The sequence below is a fragment of the Dendrobates tinctorius genome, unplaced genomic scaffold (genome assembly GCF_039654945.1).
Source record: "Dendrobates tinctorius isolate UK_male_01 unplaced genomic scaffold, ASM3965494v1 ptg000001l, whole genome shotgun sequence".
NCBI lineage: Eukaryota > Metazoa > Chordata > Amphibia > Anura > Dendrobatidae > Dendrobates > Dendrobates tinctorius.
This window is the reverse complement of record NW_027361669.1, coordinates 6,268,260-6,286,126: the sequence shown is the minus strand read 5'-3', so window position 1 is coordinate 6,286,126 and position 17,867 is coordinate 6,268,260. Positions and strand designations below refer to the sequence as shown.

The 17,867-nt window shown below is 41.6% G+C and overlaps 1 protein-coding gene across 2 annotated transcripts in view; it reads left to right on the top strand.

Moving 5' to 3' along the window:
- Positions 1-17,867, top strand: part of LOC141096970 (ranaspumin-like) — a 75,585-nt gene that overhangs the window by 36,525 nt on the left and 21,193 nt on the right. For both annotated transcript variants that reach the window (XM_073587513.1, XM_073544698.1), the window contains exons 9-11: positions 9,380-9,427; positions 10,476-10,520; positions 10,770-10,826. In XM_073587513.1, the coding sequence (XP_073443614.1) occupies positions 9,380-9,427; positions 10,476-10,520; positions 10,770-10,826 (150 nt within the window). The remainder of the gene's footprint in view (positions 1-9,379; positions 9,428-10,475; positions 10,521-10,769; positions 10,827-17,867) is intronic.

Here is a 17,867-nt window from a genome sequence, read left to right as displayed (position 1 = left end):
TCTTTGTCAACAGGCGGGATGTGGAGGCGCATCTCATCAGGGGACACCCAGAATGCGACCTGTTCCCTGGGGAGTTTGTTTCATTCACGTGCCATCTGGAGGACCGCGGGTAGTACGCGCTCCATGTCAGGAGGATCCCTGCAGAGCTGATAGCCCCACAGGAACACCAGGGGGTGCCAATACCAACAACGGCTCCATCAGTCTCTGTTGGGGCAAAAGCACCAGCGCCACGTACTGCAGCGATGACATCAGCTGCAATCAAGCAACAGGCTGCAATTATACTGCAACCAGCAGCCGTTCCACCACCAGCCTTACCAGATGAGGTTCCACAGGCAGTCTACACTCAGGCTGCTACTGCCATAATTATGCATCCTGACCGCAGTAATCCGGAAGTTCTACCATGGAAACAAAGAAACCAGAGAGCTTCCACTGCACCAGGAGGTAATATGCCTCAGTAAAGCAAAGAACAGAATCATCAGCAAGTCCATTTGTAAATAGTTAACCCCAGGAAGGGTTTGGCAAAATAGTTATTTTTATTAACTTTGATAATTAGGATAAGTGATCAGAACTGTAGAGATCATGGACACTGAATGATCCAGACATTATACCTGGAAATATTTCAGCACCTTTTTAGGTGCTCCTTCTTGGTTTTACATATGCCTTTTAGGATTATAAGATGCCATCATTGCATAGCAACAACAGACTGGAAGAAAAACCCACTGAAGCGGGCACCTGTGCATGCCAGAAACGTGAGTAAAGCTTTGGAACTGCATTCAGCTGTGTCTCTACCTTCTTCCTGCGTTACCTACTCGCCACTGCTACATCTCTGTGCCTAAACACTACACCATCTATCTACACTGCCCTGGGACTACAGCTCTGCCTGTGGAGAGCTATTACACCTCTGCTGCATCCCACCATCTGTCCCAGAGGATCTGCACTGCAGCCCTGGTCGTCTCTGACCAAGTACCACAGGTGGCGTCACGACTCATCTACCTATAAACTTTATTCAACACCAATCTCCTCACTTTTACATGGACACCCAGGGCCACGGACCGGGTCACAGTCACCGCAACACATCCCTTTGAGACCCCGGCCCGGTACCAAGTCACCTCACATGCCAAGGGGGTGCTCCATATTCCCCCTGCTGGTCGCCCCCGGAAATGATGTATCTGGGAGGGAAGTGTCTTCTCTATGGAAACTAGCGTTCTCATAGAGAAAAAGACTATATAGAGAAAAGGAATATCTTTGAGCTCTGAGAGGGTGTTAGTATAAATGAGTGAATGGTGATGTGTTGGTAGGTTGGAAATATGCCTCAACACGTCCGATTATCCACCACCCTCGGATCCTTCAGACGGAACCTGAAAACCCATCTCTTCAGGAAAGCTTACAGCCTGCCTTACATTCTGCCACCTCACCACCACCCGAGCGGCCGCACCCCTGACCTTTTGTCTCTTCCCCATTATCCCGTAGAATGTAAGTCCACAAGGACAGGGTCCTCTCCCCCCTGTATGAGTCTGTCATTGCAAATTTTTTACTGTAAACGATAGCTATAACTTTGTATGTAACCCATTCTCATGTACAGCACCATGGAATTAATGGCGCTATATAAATAAACAATAATAATAATAAATATGAAATAGGGTGACAGTATTGTGATCCAGGTTACCTATAGCACTAAGCAGGCCATGTAAAGTAAAAACCTCTACATAAGGAAAGGGTAGAAAATTAAAATGAAACAAGGGATAAAATGTTTACATTATAGTAGAGCCTGTCGTGTTTTTTGAGAAAATTCCATTGACGAGCTCAGCCAGTCACCTAACCCTAAAAAAAAATTGGAGAGTAGAATAATATTCATATGCAGAGCCTCTCCTCAAAAAAAATATTCATGCTTATATAAGGATACAGTGGCATATAAAAGTTTGGGCACCGCTGGTCAAAATTACTGTTATTGTGAATGGTTAAGCAAGTTGAACATGAAATGATCTCTTAAAGGCACAAAGTAAAAGATGACACAATTCCTTTGTATTTTAGGTAAAATATATACAGTACATATTGCCATTTTTTACATTTTAAAAAAATTACAAAAAGGAAATGGGCAGAAGCATAAGATTGAGCACCCAGGGAGATTTGTGTGCTCAGATAACTTTGACCAAGGTTTCAGACCTTAATTATCCTATTAGGGTTATGGCTTGCTCCCTTCATCGTTAGGAAAGGTTAGGTGATGCAAATTTCCCACCTTTGTAAAACCCAGCCTCCTCTAACCTTGTGCCAAAAAATAGCAGCCAAGGGTTCTTCTAAGTAGCTGCATAGCACTCTGAAAATGAAAATGGTGGAGGCCCAGAAAATAGGATAAGGTTATACGAAAATAGCAAAGCATTTTCAAATTGCTTTTCCTAAGTTGGAAATGCAATTAAGAAGTAGCAGTTAAAAAGAACAGTGGAGGCCAAGATAAGGTATGGAAGACCAAGCAAAATTTCATTGGTGAGTCCCCAAATTACATTACTGTCTGACAATCAAATTGTCACACACTCTCTCAAAGGCTATGGATTCATTGGAGAATGCATTAATCCAACTTATTAAATATTTTAAGCTTTGATGTAAAAATATAGTGCTTACAGCAAAATATATAGAAATGTAAATATAAAACAACACACAAATATGCAAAACAGTTATAAAATAAAAAGGAAGAAATAACAGAAATAACTCAACATTTCCGTCTACAGTTATTTTCTGTTTCCTTGAGGAAGGATAAATTAATTATGCATCACATCAGCCTCCTAGGCAGCCCCTCACATGTAAAAAGCTTCTTTTTGTGCTACCCAGCTTTTTATAGTCATGACCATAGGCTCATTATTTGAGGATGACCTGGATTGGCCCATTTAAAAGTTGCTGTCTGTGAATGGACGATGAGCTATGTTGCAGCATTTCAAATATCCTGTCTCCACCCCTCCACTCCATACAGTCAGTAGGAAATATTCTACCGTTACAAACCATCTGCTAGCTCAGTTAAAGCTCAGGATCTCGAGAGTATTCTGGTCATGGACTAAAGATGTTAATGTTTTGTTCACAGAGTTAATTAAAGGGAATCTATCAGACGGCTTTGCTATTGAATCTGAGTGGTGCATGATGCAGAGGCAGAGCCAGATAGCAGCCATGTATCATTTGCAGGGCTGCTTGGTGAAGCTTTGATAAAATCCCTGTTTTCTCTGCTGTAAATGTAGCAGTGCTCACAATGCTGTGCTGTGAAAAACCACACCCACATCTCTTGTTTGGCCATTTTCTGCATAAACTGTAATGAGCTTATGTAAATTAGCTGGTCTGCCTAGTATGCACACTTAAGGCTCCTTTACATTTAGCGATGCACCAGCGATCCCGACCACGGTATGACCCGGTCAGGATCGCTGGTGCATCGCTAAATGGTCGCTAGTGATCTGCCAAACAGGCAGATCTCACTAGAGATGTAGCGGCGCAGCAGCGGTCGTTACTTACCTTTCAGACGCGGCGATGATGACGTCCTCCTGCTCACTTCAACGCGTCGCTCGTCGGCGCCAGCAGGAAGCCGAGCAGGAAGCGCCCAACGAAAAATGGAGCTGCACGATCTCGCGCGATCAGCGACAGACAGCGGGGGAGCCGGTCGGAGGTAAGTATCACACATAGCTATATCGCTAGCAATATCGCTGCTGTGTCACAAAATCGGTGATGCTTTAGCGATATTGCTAGCAATATCGCTATGTGTAAAGGCCTCTTTAGTCCTGAAGTGATAATCTCCTGCTGATAAAATGCTGATTGTATTGAAACAACAGCAGGCTGCTGAGCAAGTGACACATCCCATGAATTAGGATCTCTGCCCCTACATTATGCCACAGTTAGACTACCAAACATCTGCTGACACATAATGTTTAAATATCAATATTGCATTGTGATGTGATGCTTGAACATACTGGAAAAAGCATTGTTCATCACCAAATTGCTCCTGGATTGTTGGGAGACGTTGCTAAGGGAGGATTATTAGATATCATTCTTTATTCATGACAGGAATCTAAGGGTCCCGTTACATTTAGCGATGCATCAGCGATCCCGACAACGATACAACCTGGTCAGGATCGCTGGTGCATCGCTAAATGGTCGCTAGTGAGCTGCCAAACAGGCAGATCTCACCAGCGACGCAGCAGCGAGAAGCGATCCGTCGGCGGTCGCTCTTACCTGTCATACCGCAGCGATGATGACGACTTCCGCCTGCGTCCATGCGTCGCTAGTCGGCGCCAGCGGGACGCCAACGACGAAAGAATGGCCCAGGACATTCGAGCACGATCAGCGATATCCCCCGGGGGGGCTGGTCGCAGGTACGTGTCACACAAAGCGAGATCACTAGCGATATCGCTGTTGCATCACAAAATCGGTGGCGCTTTAGCTATATCGCTAGCGATCTCGCTATGTGTGGATGGCCCTTAAGGCAAAATTGTGAGTGAGCCACCTCCTTTGGAAGAAAAGCCACCCCACACATGAATGATTTCATCAGATGTACTGTTGGCATGACACATGATGACTCCTAGTAGTGCTCACTTTTTTCTCTAATCATTCTTACAGTCTGCTGCAGTGTAATCCCTGTGCTTCCTATAGACTGAGATTATGCAGAAAGTACAAGGATTGGATTACAGAGGACTGGTGTTAAGTTATTTTCTCTTATGACGTCTCCTTCAGACTATTTGGAACTTCTGATGGATTGTTTGGAGAAGAAATGGTGAGCACAACTATGAGTCCTAAGTGATCAGGAGTCCTTTCATGCGAGGTTGTTTCCAGGCTCTGTTCACACCTGCATTTTTCAAATAAGCAGGATTAATGCTGAGGACAGATCACTAATTCCATTACGGTTTTTATTTTGTATTCTACTCTAAATTTGAAATTTGTTACTATGGATTGCAAATAAGTTTTCCTTTCACACCATTTTCTTAGGAAACTGTGATACCTACAAATGAACAGGAATTAACCCCTTCCTGACATCCGACGTACTATCCCGTCCATGGGACCCGGGCCCCTATGCCCATAGACGGGATAGTACGTCTACCGCGATCAGCGGCGCCCACGTGGTGAGCGCCGCTGATCGCGGCCGGGTGTCACCTGATTATCACAGCTGACACCCGGCACAATGTGTCAGGGGCGGTCACGGACCGCCCCCGACACGTTAACCCCTTGCACACCGCGATCAAACATGAGCGCGGTGTACCGGGAGTTAAAGGGAAGCATCGGCAGGGAGGGGGCTCCCTCCGTGCTTCCCTGAGCCCCCCACGGCAGCGCAATGTGCAGCGCTGCTGCGGGGGGCTCCTTTCCTGCAGGCCCCCGAATCCAAGATGGCGACGGGGGCCTTCGGGGGCCTGGAGGAAGCTGGCTTCCTCAGTGCCTGCAAAGCGCAGGCAAGAGGAAGTCTTCTTCAATGCCTGTGACAGATTGCTGATCTGTCACAGTGATCTGTGATGTGACAGATCAGCGATCTGTCACAGGACAGTGATGTCCCACCTGGGACTATGTAATAAACTAAAAAAAATTTAAAAAAAGTGTAAAAATAATTTTAAAAAAACGCCAAATAAATTAGTAAAAAAAAAAAAATATTCCCCAATAAATTCATTTTTTGAAAATAAAAAAAAACAAAAACAATAAAAGTACACATATTAGGTATCGCCACGTCCGTAACGACCCGCCCTATAAAACTGTCCCATTAGTTAACCCCTTTAGCAAACCCCTTATAAAATAAAAATAAAAAACGAAGCAAAAAATAATGATTTATTATCATACTGCCAAACAAAAAGTGTAATAACGCGCGATCAAAAAGACGCATATAAATATCCATGGTACCGCTGAAAACGTCATCTTGTCCCGCAAAAAACGAGCCACCACACAGCATCATCAGCAAAAAAATAAAAAGTTATAGCTCGCAGAATAAAGCGATGCAAAAATAATTATTTTTTATATAAAATAGTTTTCATTGCATAAAACCGACAAAACATAAAAAAACGACCTAAATGAGGTATCGCTGTAACCGTACTGACCCGAAGAATAAAACCGCTTTATCAATTTTACCGCACGCGGAACGGTGTAAACGCACCCCCCCCAAAAGAAATTCATGAAACGCTGGTTTTTGTTCATTCTGCGTCTCAAAAATCGGAATAAAAAGCGATCAAAAAATGTCACGTGCCCGAAAATGGTACCAATAAAAACGTCAACTCGTCCCGCAAAAAATAAGACCTCACATGACTCGGTGGGTCAAAATACGGAAAAATTATAGCTCTCAATATGTGGTGATGCAAAAACTATTTTTACAATAAAAAGCGTCTTTTAGCGTGTGACAGCTGCCAAAAATAAAAACCGCCATAAATAGTAAATCAAACCCCCCGTTATCACCCCCTTAGTTAGGGAAAAATAATAAAATTAAAAAAATGTATTTATTTCCATTTTTCCATTAGGGTTAGGGTTAGGGTAGGGTTAGGGCTATGGTTAGGGTTAGGGCTAGGGTTAGGGTTAGGGCTAGGGTTAGGGCTGAGATTAGGGTTAGGGGTGTGTTGGGGTTCGGGTTGGAGTTAGAATTGGGGGTTTCCACTGTTTGGGCACATCAGGGGCTCTCCAAATGCAACATTGCGTCTGATCTCAATTCCAGCCAATTCTGAGTTGAAAAAGTCATATGGTGCTCTTTCCCTTCCAAGCTCTGCCATGCGCCCAAACAGTGTTTTACCCCCACATGTAGGGTATCAGCCTACTCAGGACAAATTGCAAAACAATTTTTAGGGTCCAATTTCTCCTGTTACCCTTAGAAAAATAAAAAATTGGGGGGCAAAAATATCATTTTTGTGGAAAAAAATGATTTTTTTATTTTCACGTCCGAGCGTTATAAACTTCTGTGAAGCACTTGGGGGTTCAAAGTGCTCACCACACATCTAGATAAGTTCCGTGGGGTCACTTGTGGGGAGTTTCAATAGTTTAGATACATCAGGGGCTCTCCAAAGGCAACATGACACCCGCAGACCATTCCATCAAAGTCTGCATTCCAAAACGTCACTACTTCCCTTCCGAGCCCTGACGTGTGTCCATACAGTAGTTTTCTCCCACATATGGGGTGTCAGCGTACTCAGGACAAATTGGACAACAACTTTTGGGGTTCAATTTCTCCTGTTACCCTTGGGAAAATAAAAAAATTGGGGACTAATTGATCATGTTTGTGCAAAAAATACGATTTTTTTATTTTCATGCCCTGGCATTATAAACTTCTGTGAAGCCCTTGGGGGTTCAAAGTGCTCACCTCACATCTAGATAAGTTCCTTAGGGGGTCTAGTTTTCAAAATGGGGTCATTTGTGGGGGGTTTCCACTGTTTAGGTACATTAGGGGCTCTCCAAAGGCAACATGACACCCGCAGACCATTCCATCAATGTCTGCATTACAAAACGTCACTACTTCCCTTCCGATTCCCGACGTGTGCCCATACAGTAGTTTTCTCCCACATATGGGGTATCGGCATACTCAGGACAAATTGGACAACAACTTTTGGGGTCCAATTTCTCCTGTTACCCTTGGGAAGATAAAAAAAATGGTGACTAAAAGATCATGTTTGTGGAAAAAATACGAATTTTTTATTTTCACGCCCGGGCGTTATAAACTTCTGTGAAGCACTGGGGGGTTCAAAGTGCTCACCACACATCTAGATAAGTTCCTTGGGGGGTCTAGTTTACAAAATGGTGTCATTTGTGGGGGTTTCCACTGTTTAGGTACATCAGGGGTTTTCCAATCGCGACATGGTGTCCAATCTCAATTCCAGCCAAAAACGTCAAATGGCGCTGCTTCCCTTCCGAGCTGTGCCATGCGCCCAAATAGTGGTTTACCCCCACATGTGGGGTATCACCGTACTCAGGACAAATTGCACAATAACTTTTAGGGTGCTGTTACCCTTGGAAAAATAAGAATTGAGGGTGAAAAGATCATTTTTGTGGAAAAAATATGATTTTTTAATTGTACGGCTTTATGTTATAAACTTCTGTGAAGCCCTTGGGGGTTCAAAGTTCTCACCACACATCTAGATAAGTTCCTTAAGGGGTCTAGTTTCCAAAATGGTGTCATTTGTGGGGGGTTTCCACTGTTTTGGTACATCAGGGGTTTTCCAATCGCGACATGATGTCCGATCTCAATTCCAGCCAAAAACGTCAAATGGCGCTGCTTCCCTTCCGAGCTCTGCCATGCGCCCAAATAGTGGTTTACCCCCACATGTGGGGTATCAGCATACTCAGGACAAATTGCACAATAACTTTTAGGGTCCTGTTACCCTTGGGAAAATAAAAATTGGGGTGAAAAGATCATTTTTGTGGAAAACATATGATTTTTTAATTGTACCGCTGTACGTTATAAACTTCTGTAAAGCCCTTGTGGGTTCAAAGTTCTCACCACATATCTAGATAAGTTCCATGGGGGGTCTAGTTTCCAAAATGGGGTCACTTGTAGGGGTTTCCACTGTTTAGGTACATCAGGGACTCTCCAAACGTGTCATGGCGTCCGATCTGAATTCCAGCCAATTTTGTATTGAAAAAGTCAAACGGCGCTCCTTCCATTCTGAGCTCTGCCATGCGCTGAAACAGTCGTTCCCCCCCACAAATCAGGTATCAGCGTACTCAGGTCAAATTGCACAATAACTTTTGCAGTCCAATTTCTCCTGTTACCCTTGGTAAAATAAAAAAAATTGAACCTGAAGTATTTTTTTTGTGAAAAAAAGTTAGATGTTAATTTTTTTTTAAATATTCAAAAAAATTCCTGTGATGCACCTAAAGGGTTAATAAACTTCTTGAATGTGGTTTTGAGCACCTTATGGGCTGCAGTTTTTAGAATGGTGTCACTTTTGGGTATTTTCTATCATATAGACCCCTCAAAGTGGCTTCAAATGTGATGTGGTCCTAAAAATAAAATGGTGTTGTAAAAATGAGAAATCGCTGGTCAACTTTTAACCCTTATAACTTCCTAACAAAAAAAAATTTTGGTTCCAAAATTGTGCTGATGTAAAGTAAACATGTGGGAAATGTTAGTTATCAAGTTTTTTGTGTGCCGTATCTCTGTGATTTAAGGGCATAAAAATTCAAAGTTGGAAAATTGAGAAATTTTCAAAATTTTTGCCAAATTTCCGTTTTTTTTCACAAATAAACGCAAGTTATTTGAATGAAATTTTACCACTAACATGAAGTACAATATGTCACGAGAAAAAAATGTCAGAATCACCGGGATCCATAGTGTTCCAGAGTTATGACCTCATAAAGGTATAGTGGTCAGAATTGTAAAAATTGGCCCGGTCATGAACGTGCAAACCACCCTTGGGGGTGAAGGGGTTAATGTCTTATTTTATTTTATTTCCAGGGAGATATTCCGAAACTTATTATTGACTTGAAAACACAGGCATGCCCGGTAAGGAATAAAATTACAAAATGCGAATTGTCAATATTTCAATGTCAGAAATGTCCACAATATTACTCAGAGATGGTTTCATTAAGGCCTCTTTCACACTTCCGTTTTTTACAATCAGTCACAATCCGCCAGGTTTTGAAAAAAAACGGATCCTCAAATTTTTTTTGAGGATCCGTTTTTTTCCCATTGACTTGCATTAATGGCGGATTGTGACGGATTGCTGTCCGTTGCATCCGTTTTTTGTGAGGATCCGCCAAAAGTTGCTGTCCGTCACCATCCTCAAAAATTTCAAAACGGAGCTTGTAACGTTTTTTTCTCTGGCGGATCCTGCAAACACTGATTTAACCCGAATTTCTTTCTGGGTGCCGGACAAAAAAAAAAATTCTCTCTCTCTCTCTCTCTCTCTCTCTCTCTCTCTCTCTCTCTCTCTCTCTCTCTCTCTCTCTCTCTCTCTCTCTCTCTCTCTCTCTCTCTCTCTCTCTCTCTCTCTCTCTCTCTTCCTTTAAATTTCTTCATTTTCAGGATCCGTCTAAAAACGGATCCTGTGCCATCCGTTCACATCAGTTGACAACGGATCCGCTTGTCCGCCTTTTTGGCGGATTATAACTGATGCGAAAAACTGAAGTGTGAAAGAGGCCTAAGATATTCACTGTGTCATGACTCCTGTTGGAACTTCAGTTTCTGAAATTTCTATTATTTAGGTATGGGAAAACCTTTGGTACATGTTGAATAGATTGATAGGTTGATGATAAATATAGGATTACCCATTTGGAGATAAAACCTGCTAAAAAGGGGTTTTTCCTGTCTTAGATATTAATGGCTTATGTCCAGAACTCCATGACCTGCATCAATCTCTAAAAAAGGTGTTCTCAACTGGGTGCCGCTATGAATTAAGAGGTGGCCCCACAAGCTCAACTCTTCCCATTTATTACCCAGAGGTGGGATCCACATCTATAAGACATACATGACATACATAGCTGAATGCTTAATATACATAAGTCACCATTATTTCTAAGAAATAATATTTTTATTATGATACCTTTTCAAGGGATATAACAAAGATATTGTTCTTGAGGATCTGAAAAATATTGTGGTAAGATAATTTTCCTTAAAATATTTAACTGTATAATGTCCTACATAATATTTGGCAGAAAATTAAATATTTAGCGCTTTAGAAGCCTTAGGCAAATTTGCTACTAATTAAAGATTGGTGGGAAATATATTATTATTAGCAACAATATTGTTGAATGTTTACTACTAAGATAGTGGTTTTTGGCTTAGAAGTCCATTTTTACTTGACTGCTCTATCATATGCATAGTTTAATTCTTATCGTTTTTTTAGGAAAGAGTTTCTTGTTTACTTGCAGATGGACCTCTGAAAGGTGCTGCCCTTGATGAGGTAAGTAATCTTAAAATCTCCAACTTCTAAAAGCCAAATTATGGATTTGTGCATTATGAGCAAGAATACGAGCCCATTTATGGAGGACACATCTGTCATATACTGCAACTTTCAGAATGTTATACAGTAACAAAACTGTGACGACATGTCACAGTTGGGAAACTGTCAAAGCTAGCCATCTGGTGAATTATCACAGTCGTCCGTGTTCGGCAATTATTCAAATTGGACTTCTAAATCCATTGACCGTTCACAGCATCTGAAGGTTTGGTGGGAGGTCCAAATGCAGAAGCAAAGATCTGTTCTCCTTTTTGTTCATGTGAGCATAGAGAAATTTGCAGCTGTGTGCCCTGTCATCAGCTCAGAGTACCAGAGAATCCAAATACCGCTCCTGTTGTTACCCCTTGTTACACCAGTAACACGTCCCACCAAAAAAAAATGGAAATAACGATAAGGCAGTCATTTATTGTGTCTCATTCATTTCATAGTTAAAACAAATTGTCTGCCTTTAGGAGACCCCAGCTTTATAAATTTTGACCCCTATTTGAAAATGATGATTTGACTTTTTTTTTAAACCCTTGAACAACGAGCCACTTGTGGCTTTAAGGTCTAGACCACATTTTTCAAATGTGATGTCATTGTATGTGCTGAGATCTGGTTGGGATAGAAGCGCACAATAGGAGACTACTGCAAGATACGTATGAAAGGGTGAGAGTGAGGGTGGTATTCAGCTGGTGTGGTTGTGTAAGAACACAACACCTATAGGAGCCTTAGGATCCATGGCTCCAGCCCTGTGGCTGGAGAAAAAAAATCTCCACTTCAGAGGCGATATCACGGTAACTGGGCTGCAATGAAAAATCCTCAGTGGTATACAATTAAGGTTTTTATTATTCCAATGTGCTCCAGTGAAACACTGCCTCCTTTATAAAGGTAAACAATCAAGTGTCATTGTGGCATTGACTCTGGAATGCTTCTACAGTGTCTTGAAAAATTGGTTTTATTGGAAATGTATTTAATACTAGCTGAAGAGCCCGGCGCTGCCAGGGCATAGTAACTAACTGTGGATAGTTATAACAAATTATAATTATCCTCCATCCCATAGTCCCGTGCCCATATACCCATCATACATACCCACCATCCCATAGTCCCATGCCCATATACCCATCATACATATCCTCCACCCCATAGGCCCGTGCCCATATACCCATCATACATATCCAACATCCTATAGGCCTGTGCCCATATACCCATCATGCATATCCTCCATCCCATAGTCCCATGCCCATATACCCATCATACATATTCTCCATCCCATAGTCCCATGCCTATATACCCATCAGACATATTCTCCATCCCATAGTCCCATGCCCATATACCCATCATACATATTCGCCATCCTATAGTCGAGTGCCCATATACCCATCACACATCCCTCATCTCATAGTCCCGTGCCCATATACCCATCATACATATCCTCCATCCCATAGTCCCATGCCCATATACCCATCATACATATCCTCCATCCCATAGTCCAGTGCCCATATACCCATCACACATCCTCCATCCCATAGTCCCATGCCCATATACCCGTTATACATATCCTCCATCCCATAGTCCAGTGCACATATACCCATCATACATATCCGCCACCCCATAGGCCCGTGCCCATATACCCGTCATACATATCCTCCATCCCATAGTCCAGTGCCCATATACCCATCACACATCCTTCATCTCATAGTCCCATGCCCATATACCCATCATACATATCCTCCATCCCATAGTCCCGTGCCCATATACCCGTCATACATATCCTCCATCCCATAATCCCATGCCCATATACCCGTCTTACATATCCTCCATCCCATAGTCCAGTGCCCATATACCCATCACACATCCTCCATCCCATACTCCCGTGCCCATATACCCGTCATACACATCCTCCATCCCATAGTCCAGTGCCCATATACCCGTCATACATATCCTCCATCCCATAGTCCAGTGACCATATACCCATCACACATCCTCCATCCCATAGTCAACCATTATGACATCATAATGAGCGGCGGGGCTTGCAACCTATGATGTCATCAGCGTCGCCATGGCAACCATTATGACATCATAATGAGGGGCGGGGCTTGATACGCACACACTTTTTCCCCATTATGTAGATAGGGGCAAAATTGTTTGGTAAATTGGAACGCGCGGGGTTAAAATTTCACCTCACAACATAGCTTAGGATGCTCTTGGGGTCCAGATGTGTGACTGTGCCAAATTTTGTGGCTGTAGCTGCGACGGTGCGGATGCCTATCCCGGACATACACACACACACACACATACACACACATACATACACACACACACACATACATACACACATACATACATACATACACACTTTGCGCTTACCAACACAAAGTAGCAAGTATTTGTAGTCGATGAAATGATGCATGGTTTTCTAATTATTTTAAAAATATAAATCTGAAAATTGTGATGTGCATTTGTATTCAGCACCCCTGAGTCAATGTTGCTGCAAGTCTTTTGGAGTATGTCTCTACCAGCTTTGCACATGTAGAGGTTGACATTTTTGCCCATTCTTCTTTGCCAACTAAGTCTGGCTCAGTGAGATTGGACAGAGAGCATCTGTGAATTGCAATTTTAAAGTGTAGCCACAGATTCTCATTGAGATTTAAGTCTGGATTTTGACTAGGCCATTCAAAAACATGATTGTTTTGATCTAAATCATTCCATTGTAGCCCTAGCAGTATGTTTAGGTTCGTTGTTCTGCTGGAAGTTGAACCTATGCCCTGGTCTCAAGTCTTTTACAAACTCTGACAGGTTTTCCTGTAAGATTGCCCTATATTTAGCTCAATCCATTTTCCCATTAATTCTAACCAGGTTTCATGTCCCTGATGAAGAAAAGCATACAAACAGTATGATGCTGCCACTACCATGTTTAATGATGGGGATGGTGTTTTCAGGGTAATGGGCAGAGTTATTTTTCTACCACACATGGAGTTTTTTTAGTCTAAAAAGTTTTACTTTGGTAGTATCTGACCAGAGCACCTTCTTCCACATGACAGCTGTATCCCCTAAATTAAACTTTTTATGACTTGCTTTCAAAAATGGCTTTTTTCTTGCCACACTTCCATAAAGGCCAGATTTGTAGATATGGATAAGGACTTGCTCACATGAGCATATAGAATTTGTCCATGAAAAATTTCGCAGCATTCTACGATTTCACTTTTTATTCAGCTGAGAGAAAAAAATTGGATGATGAACACACAATCAGTATGGCATCCGATTTTTACAGATATTTTGCAATTCTGTAAGATGGGAAACTGTACAGTAAATGGTCCTGTAAAAGAATAATAGCTGCTGAGTTAAAAAAAAATGGATTGCATATAGACTGCATGCGGATGGCATACTGATGCCAAGTGAGAAAAACATCATCCCACTCTCCTGGATGAGAACGGGACAGATTTTTTTATAGCTCATGTGACCCCAGCCTAATAATTGACTGGGGAGCAGATGCTCCCACCTGACCTGTGGATTTCTGCAGTTCCTCTCCAGTGACCATGGGCCTCTTCACTGTTTTTCTCTTTAATGCTCTCCTTGAGATGTTAATTTAGGTGGAGCACAATGTTTTCGTAGGTTTGCGTTGTGCCATACTCATTCGACTTTTGGATGATGGATTGAACACTGCTCTATGAGACATTACATGACTTCTGAAGGCAATTAGTAACTCGAGATTTTATTAAGAGTATCATACTACAGGAGGCTGAATACAAATGCTAGTCACAATGTTCAGATTTATATTTTTAAAATACTTAGAAAAGCCTGTATCATTCGATTGTACTTCATAACTACTAGCTATTTGGTATATCACATAAAATCCCCAAAAAATACATTTAAGTTTGTGGGTGTAATGTGAAAAAATGTGTAAAAGTTCACGTGCTGTTAATACTTTTTAAAGGTACTGCGTATATTCCTGTGATTCTGAATTTTTTTTATGTTAGTGGTAAATTTAGTAAATTTCAAAATCCATTTTTTTTATTAACTTTGTCAGTGGCAAAGTGACTTAGAGGGGCCTATATATTTGAAGACCCATCAAAGTGATAACATTTTTAAAAACTGCATCCCTCAAAATATTGAAAAACTGTAGTCTGAAAATTTGTTAGTCTTGACATTGGTATTGTCGTTGCTCACGTGGGGTGTCCTTACAAACTTCATAACCTCAAATATTAACATTAAATAAATAACAGTAAATAATTATCCTGGGGTGGGTCCTTGAAGCTTGAAAATCTGGTAATTAACCATACTGAAAACTGTGGACAAAAACAGACCATAACTTACTCCCAGCCGATACCCCACTGGCTTGGGAGCACCAAATAAACCCCGAAGGGTACCAATGTCCACTCAACCCCAAGGATCCGGCCAAACGTAGCCAAAATCCCCCCCAAATCACCAGAACAGAGAACCAAAATATCACCAACTGAGGAATCCATATACCCACGGACCCGCAGACCAATTTATCACCAACTTAAAGGACCACCCCAACCGCCACAATGAGGGTATTTAACTACCTCAAATGCCCAAGACCCCCACACCTGACCGCTATGACCCTCTCGATACCTCTCTGCAAGCCAAGTGGAAAAGAATGGAAATTAGCTAACAATATGACAGCTGCCTTCATAAACCTACCACTTTTAAAGGCAGTTTAATTATTGAGACTGACACTAGAACTTCCACTACAAATGGAGAAAAATGGGTGTAGTGTACAAGGAAAAAACACACTCTCCTGAGTGGCAACAAGTGGTGTAAGTGTATCTGCATATTCAAATAGGTAAGCCAAATAGTAAAAGTATAACCGACATTGGATACAGTGTAACCTAAAACAGCGGGATATGAAGGACCCAGAACCCACCACTGGAGGAAATATGTAAGAGACATAATCTTTATTATTAATATTAAAAGTTCAATACATCCAGTAGCAAAAACATAAATCAAAAATTTCCTCCATTGGTGTGTTCTGGGTACTTCCTGTTCGCTGTTTTAAGTTGTATAGTTATAACACACCCTTTCCTTCTCATCATGATGAGAACAGTGTTTTTCCTTATATAAGGTTCCTTATAGACTAGTAATATGTTTATTGAAATTATGTTTATTGGATACAGTGTAGTTGCACATAATAGAGTATATTAAAAACAATCAGGTGTAGAAGCAATGGTATAGTCAACATGTAGTAGGTAACAGACGTTATAGGTGCAGGGCACTATATACTCCACCCAAGGATATGTGATAGACTTACCTGCTGTGGAGCGTGGACTGTGCTTGGTGAATAGTTTAACTGATCAGTCAGTATGGTGAAATGGTCTGAAGATGGTGATGGTAATAGTCCATAGACTAGGTGTGTGTCCAAATAATGGAGTAAGATGGGCGGGGCATGGAGAGCGTCCCAGCTGGTTGCACATCTTCAAACAAAAAAATCACACTGCCATATTAGATTCGTTGAGAAAAATATATCACTTAAAATCCATCATTTCAGAGGATAAACAATATGTTGTCCGTATGGAAACTAAATTGCTAGAAGAATAACAAAAGGGAGGGAAGAAAAAACTTCCTAGACAACAATTAAAGGTCAAAAATAAAATTGCTGTATTGGACACAGGGCAAGAAACACTACAACATGTTAAAATAACTGATGACTTGTCAAGAAGACAACAGGACACCAATGCCCACACATTCTGCTTCAATAAACCTCAAAGAGGGGACACAGAGGGTAAGGGACCATCTTATGTGTCAAATAGACAGATAATGCTCAAAAGGTTTGTGCTGATATCACAAGAATCATTAATACAGATATCACTATCCTCAAAACCATATGTCCTACATTACCTTGTATATGCAAGTGCGCGCAGACAGGTGAGGGATTCCACAGTAGATACGTATGGGGTAATACATATTGTCTGTACCTTTTACAAATTTCCCATATGACATTGATACTGTTGTGTGCTACCTTTTGCCTCTATTGCTAGAAGAATACATACACGTATCTGTTAGTTGCGTACATTTACATGGTAGGAAGGGAAAAGCTTATATAAGAGAATAGAATAAAAAAAAAGAAAAAGAAAAAATGTAAATATAAATAAATTTCTAAATACCTTTAATAATTAAATCATATTCCTTTATCTAAAAAGGTAAAGGTAAAAAGACAGGGTTGACAGCAGTGTGAGCAGTCTCTTCTTACCTCAGCACTTCTGGTGTCTCCAGTATTAGATCAGAAATAGGGATGAGTGAATAGCTTCGGTTAACTCCTTATCCAAATAGCTATAGTGCTTACCGAATAGCTGCATCGGAAACCTGATAATCAGCTGAACGGCACTGCAGCTGCATGTGTTGTGGCTGTGTGACAGTAACAACACATGCATGCAGAGTCTGACTGTCACACAGCTATTCGGTAAGTGCTATAGCTATTTGGATAAGGAGTTATCTGAAGCTATTTGCTCATCCCTAATCTGAAAGACAAGGTGGACAGCAGTGTGAGCAATCTTTCCTTACCTCAGCAGTCAAGATATATCCAGTATTAGATCAGAAAGACAGGGTGGATAGCAGTGTGAGCAGCCTCTTCTTACATCAGCACTCCTGATATTCCCTGTATTAGTGTCATGATCCATGCGGGATCATGTCAGATAAGAGCACTGGTAACCTTTTTTTTACTGTCATGATCCATGCGGGATCATGTCACATAAGAGCACTGGTAACCTTTTTTTTTCCTCTCTCTAAGCTTTGTACTTAGAGATAGTTTTGCCCCCGGTGGCCAGTATGGTCATTGCACTGGTGTGCTAGAGATAGTTTTGCCCCGGTGGCCAGTATGGTCATTGCACTGGTGTTTTTAGAGATAGTTTTGCCCCCGGTGGTGGTTAGTGTAATTGCACAGGAATCACTAACAGGTGTGTTTACTAAATAAAGGTGTGTCAGTTGTGCTCACTCACGTTGGTGATATTGTTGGTCTTTTCCAACCATGCTGGGTGAAGGAAGGAG